This window comes from Mytilus trossulus, chromosome 12 (genome assembly GCF_036588685.1).
Source record: "Mytilus trossulus isolate FHL-02 chromosome 12, PNRI_Mtr1.1.1.hap1, whole genome shotgun sequence".
NCBI classification, from domain to species: domain Eukaryota; kingdom Metazoa; phylum Mollusca; class Bivalvia; order Mytilida; family Mytilidae; genus Mytilus; species Mytilus trossulus.
Genome location: NC_086384.1, coordinates 45572555 through 45578554, shown reverse-complemented (window position 1 = coordinate 45578554; position 6000 = coordinate 45572555). Strand labels below are relative to the sequence as shown.

General features: G+C 33.5%; 1 protein-coding gene across 1 annotated transcript; it reads left to right on the top strand.

The window, feature by feature from the left end:
* The first annotated feature begins 749 nt into the window (after positions 1 to 749).
* LOC134692669 (protein yellow-like) lies at positions 750 to 3533 on the top strand. Its single transcript, XM_063553137.1, has 2 exons — positions 750 to 1770; positions 2920 to 3533. The coding sequence occupies exons 1-2, from the start codon at positions 891 to 893 to the stop codon at positions 3324 to 3326; spliced, it is 1287 nt and encodes a 428-aa protein (XP_063409207.1). The 5' UTR covers positions 750 to 890; the 3' UTR covers positions 3327 to 3533.
* Positions 3534 to 6000: the final 2467 nt, after the last annotated feature.

Here is a 6000-nt window from a genome sequence, read left to right as displayed (position 1 = left end):
TTTGGTCGGAAAATATTCTCTCTTGACTTTTCATAGCTTAATCATTGACAAGTTTTAGTTCTTTTAAAAAAAAAACTATCAAAAAATGATTCAAATTTTATAAGACTTTTAAAAATGGCTTATTATACATTTAAAAAGAAAAATGGGGATCAAGGGGCAAATGTTTTTAAGGCATTTTAATTGATAAAACCAGAGGATTCCAAAAATCTGACAAAAATCAAGTAATATCTTTGAAGCAAGCAGCAGTTGATCATTTATAAAAACATACAACATAAATTAAAATCATTTTCCAACATTAAAAAATCTGTATTATTAAAGATACAATGCAGATGAACAATGTTAACTGTAACAGCAAAAAGCAAAGCGACCACCTGCTTTTTCAAAGTTACGTGTCAAAGAACAAAATATATTAGTTAAACATATTAATTAAATGTCCATTATCACTGAACTAGTATATTTTTTTTTTTGTTTAGGGGCTAGCTGGAGCATGCCTCCGGGTGCAGGATTTTCTTGCTGCATTGGAAACCTGTTGGTGTCCTTTGTCTGTTATCTGCTCTTTGGTCGGGTTGTTGTCTCTTTGTCACATTCCCCATGTCCATTCTTCGTTAACAAAAGTTAATTATTTTGAAACTGAGGAGCGAACTTCCTAAATGCAATATTATAAATAGGAAAACAACAATTATCTATAAGTGGATATATGTTTCTAACATTTTTTTTTATTGGTAACTTAAAGCAGATAATTACAAAGTTAAAATACATATGACTGTACTAAATGGTTACATCGTTACTTTCTTGTCAACATACCGGCGTCGACTCGTTAAAATTTAGGACATGTCCATCTGATTATACGGTAAACGTGATATGTTGGTACATGTGAACTGGGGCAAAAGATGACACTACATCAATTACTGGTATACATATTTGTGCTTCAATTGTCATGTTTGCTTATTTCTGCAAAAGTGTTCAATCTAAGAAAAGAAGCAAGTGTTGTTTATGAATGGACTAAACTTGATTTCAATTGGAATCGAACTGATGATAAACAAGATTCAATCCGTAATGGTACATTCGTTGTTGTAAATAATATTATAACTGGTATCAAAGTTTATTCACGGAGAATTTTTGTCACAGTTCCAAGATGGAGGCCTGGTGTGCCATCAACCTTGAACGAAGTAATGAATACAAGCGACGATCGTGCAATTCTTAATCCTTTTCCTACCTGGGGCATGCAAAAGATTGGGGACTGTGACGCTTTTCAATATGTTCAAAGTATGGAAATTGACCCAAATTCAGGATACATGTGGATAATCGATACCGGAAGTGCCCGTGATGGGACGATACAATGCAATGCGAAAATAGTAATTTATGATCTGAAATCGGATTACATTGTACGGAAACATTCATTTCCTGAAAATATTGTCTCAAAGGGCACGAATTTTCTTAATGATATAGTAATCGATTATGTTAATGGTAAACCAAGATTTGCATATATTTCCGACACTGGAAAAGTTCCAAAGATAGTGGTTTATGATTACGAAAGCGACGAATCCTACTTTTTCAACCATAAATCCATGCATCCAGAAAACGGTTACATGACTATTAGTTCAAATAATGATAAACAAATGAATTTTACCACACCTATTGATGGAATAGCCATGTCACCTGACTTTCAATATGTATACTATTGTGCATTAGCAGATCGAAATCTTTACAGAATCCCAACGGAAGTACTCCGAGATCGAGGCAACTTTTCTCAATCTTATCAATATGTAGGTATGTCAATACTATATATGGTAGTGTTTATCAATTCAATTCAATTCAATTCAAAGTTTTATTGCCATATAAACTTTACAGTTTGTGACATATAACAACAACAAAAACATTTATCGACCTTGCCCTCGCACGGTCGGTGTCAGTACTTAAAAGTTATCTCCCTTTATATATCATGGTAAACCTTTGGAAGGGAGCAACCATTTGCTTTCAAAGGGGAGGGGGGAGGGGGCAAGGATCATTCTTTTTGAAAAATAGGCAGGACATGAGTTTTTGAATAGAAAAAAGCAGGATCACAATTAATGTAAAAAAACAAAGTCAGGACGGAATAGAGTGTGAAATAAAAAGACAGCGGACAGAGATTACAACTTAAAAAAATGCAGAACACAATTTTTAAATCTAGCGCCACTTTAACGTTAGCTTCCTTATGCCAATTTTAAAGTTGATGCAACACCGAATTCCTCGGAAACTGTCAGAGCGTTAATTCTCACCTTTGTTCACAGCGATTCAAAATCTTGAAACAGCAATATGATCATGATTTTAACTAATAAATTATCTCTCAACAAGTAATCCTTTTTATATTAAGATGTATTTCTTATCACGTAAATATACACACAAAAAAGGACAGTTTGTGATAGAGTTTTTGTTGTGGTTTTTTTCCTTTTTTTTTCGGCAATGTGTTCTTTGATTTTGCTTTATTTTGCTGTACGTGTTTGGGGTTTTCCATCTTGTATCTTTTGTTTTGTGCTTGTTTCTGTTAATTTCTATTGTTGATGGTTCCTTTTTTTCATGGCAAAACATTTACTTTCCATCATTGTACATCAAATATGATCAAAATATAAAAACAAATGTGGTTGTTTGGTTTTCACAAACGTATCCTGTACATTTAGTCATTTTAAAGTAAATTGCTGTTGGGATTGTTGAATTGTGGACACATATACGAAACTAAGTAAATTATCACAGTTAATGCTGCACACATTTTGATAATCCAGCCAAATGTCAAATCAAATCTATAAAGTTTATTATATTCGCAAGAAGTTTGCGGTCGCATATTTAAGCAATAATTAAAAACATTCAAAAAATTTCAGAAATTATATTATAAACTTTACATAATCTTATTAAAATTTGTATATAAATTAACTTGTTTTGTAGGGCGAAAGAGTTCACCGTCAGATGGAATGGTTTTTAGTCAGAAAGGGCTGTATGTAGGGGCATTGGCCGAAGATATGGTTTACAAAGAAAGCCTCGGAAGTTTACAAAGTGGAGGCAACTTGACAGAGAGTCCGTTGTTTGCTCAGCCACTGGAATCATTAGAATGGGTCGATACTTTCTGCATAGATGAAGATGGCAATTTGTGGTTTGTTGCCAACAGTCTAGTGCGCTTTTTTACAAACACCATGACGTTCAAATACACTGACCATGCAAATATGCGAATTTGGAAAGTTAATATTGGAGAACATGGTTATCTGTGGAGGGAGACAAATATGGCATTAAGACATCAACGTCCTTATCCTATCCTGATTTTGATAATGGTCTTACTGATTAAATTTCAAATGTAATTGTCTCGTAATATTAATTTCGCCAAAATTGAAATTCTGTCGTCGCGACTTATCCAACTTTTTTTTCAGTTCATGCGACATCAGGCAACTTTTTACTCGAAAAATGTATTTTCCTGTTTATATTGTGAAGGTGATATCGAACGACTAACATCATTTATATACTAGCCAGTCTGAAAGCGTACAACATCACAAAAAATAACAATAAAATGAACAAATATTTATGTATCCAGTAGCTCTTTCATTTCTACATACACTATAACTCCATTTAGTGAGATCTTTTATTATTTCATTTCATTTCACATATATAAAATTGATCATCTGTTTTCACAGTTGACAATATTGTTATAATAAATGTATGGTTCTCCTAATTTCAAATCTGCACGGCTTAAATTCCCATTTTACATAAATGGTCTTGCTTTTCTTTGGTTTTGCTAATGCAAAGTAAAAAAACGACACTTTTTTGATGTGCAATTGTTTTGCATATCATTATAAAGTTTGCCCATAGATAATCTTAAAATCATAGAAGCAAAAGATTCTGCAACCATTCCTTGTTTGATACTACATTTCTCCATTCAGAATCGATGGTTCAATTTTGTATATTTGAAAAAGAGGGACGAACGATACCAAAGGGACAGTCAAAAGCGAAAATAAACTGACAACGCCATGGCTAAAAATGAAAAAGACAAACAGACAAACAATAGTACATATGACACAACATAAGAAAACCAAAGAATAAACAACACAAACCCCAACAAAAACTAGGGGTAATCTCAGGTGCTCCGGAAGGGTAAGCAGATTCTGCTCCACATGTGGCACCCGTCGTGTTGCTTATGTGATAACAAATCCGGTAAATAGACTAATTCGGTAGGTCACATTCATCGACATGAAAGGGAAGGAGATTGTAGTTACGACATAAGGAACATATCCGATATCCTTTGTGAAACGGCTATTCCATAACGGTCAACCAACTCTTGATGGCGTCCGTAAAATTTACGAAGGGTTGATTTCAACTTCACCATTTGGAACTCTTGGTTTAACTTGATAGCTTCCTTGTGAGCAGCAACCCTTTATAAAGAAAATCATGATAAGAAATGCAAATATGCACGGGAATATCGTATCAATTGGGCGATATATACCCCGTATGCAGGTGCTGCTGAAACTCTCTCCAAGCTGCTTGAATTTTAAATTTATGTCTTAGGCGAGTGCAAAAATAGCGTCACAGTATTTCACTTTATAGACATCTGGTAAACAATAAATACACTTATTTCAGTAAGTCTGGAAGTAAGTTTAATAGGTTTCACTGGCGTGAAAACAAGAGATGTTGAAATCAACTTCCTTGGAAAATTAATAATATATGCGTACCACAGGAAATCGGGGTCTCTCTTAGACTTGCTTCAATTCCCTTTCTATTATTTTTCTCTCACTAATTTATATGTTTACTGATAAGTGCTAGCCTACTGATTGCCCTTGGAGAAAGCCTTCCTCCTGCAGATGTCAGTATAATTGTAATCTCCTAGTTATAGCAGTAAAACTATTAAAGGGGCAAAATTGAAAAAAAGAAATAAAAACATAATTAGGAAGGGACATGTAGCAAGTCTAGGGTCTCTCTCTGTCTCTCTCTCTCCATCCAGTTTTTCGAAGATGTTTATTGATCTACTGGTACATATATATCATGATGGTATAAGGTTCAGCAACAAAAAATCAAGATATGTCATAAGGTACATCTAACTATACTAAATAATTCCAGAAATAGGGCAGGCAATTTAAAATGTGGCGGAGTTATACTTATAAAATGAAGATTTGGTATAACAATTGTCAATGAGACAAATCTCCACAAGAGACCAAATGAAATCTTTATTTTTGGACAATTATTTTTGGAATGTACGGACGATAAAGGTTAACATTAACATTCTTAATGTCCTTTGCCCCGCCAAGGCAATACACACCAACAAGAAAAGCTTTTAATCAAAAATAATTCCAACCCTGTTTGATCCAAGAACCGCACCAAGTTTTATTCCAACAGAAAAATGTGAACCTTTAAAAGATCAGTGTCAATGTAAACTATGCACATAAGCATTAAAGAAAATACAGATAAGATCGAAACAAGAAAAACATGCGCACAGCAGTTCTAATGAAGTGTCAATAATTGGACATGTGACTTACAAAAAACAGACATATCATAGAAAGTTTATTACACACAGAATAACAACAAATAAAAGACCATGGTTTGTGGTCAGAATGTTTAACAAGATTAGAATATATTTAGCGCTTTAAATTGAAAAAAGGACCGTGTTACTTTATGAAGGATATAATCATTAGGATGTTATAGAAGTCTGCAACTTTGGAAAATAAAAATTATATTTTAAGAATGACAAAAAATCGTAATTTTTCCTTCGTTTTGCGTTTTTGGTGCCCTTTTATCCCCATCAACCCCACCCATTTTCTGAAATTAATGGTTTTAAAATTCAGCAAACTTCAAACCTATTGGAATATTGTAACGTGATAAGTAGCTGTCCAAAACAGAATTTGAAAAATGCGAAAATAGTGGAGGCAAAAAACGGGCCTTCTCCTACCTTGTCCTTTGTTTTGTAAGATTGTTTAAAAGACATCGATGACACTGACTATTACAAATATCTTAATGATTTACAAGTGTTTGCGATGTTTGTTAAGTTTG

Coding starts and splice junctions, on each gene's coding strand:
- LOC134692669 (XM_063553137.1), top strand. CDS start 891: ATGACACTACATCAATTACTGGTATACATATTTGTGCTTCAATTGTCA. Junction 1,771..2,919: donor TCAATCTTATCAATATGTAG/GTATGTCAATAC, acceptor CTTGTTTTGTAG/GGCGAAAGAGTTCACCGTCA.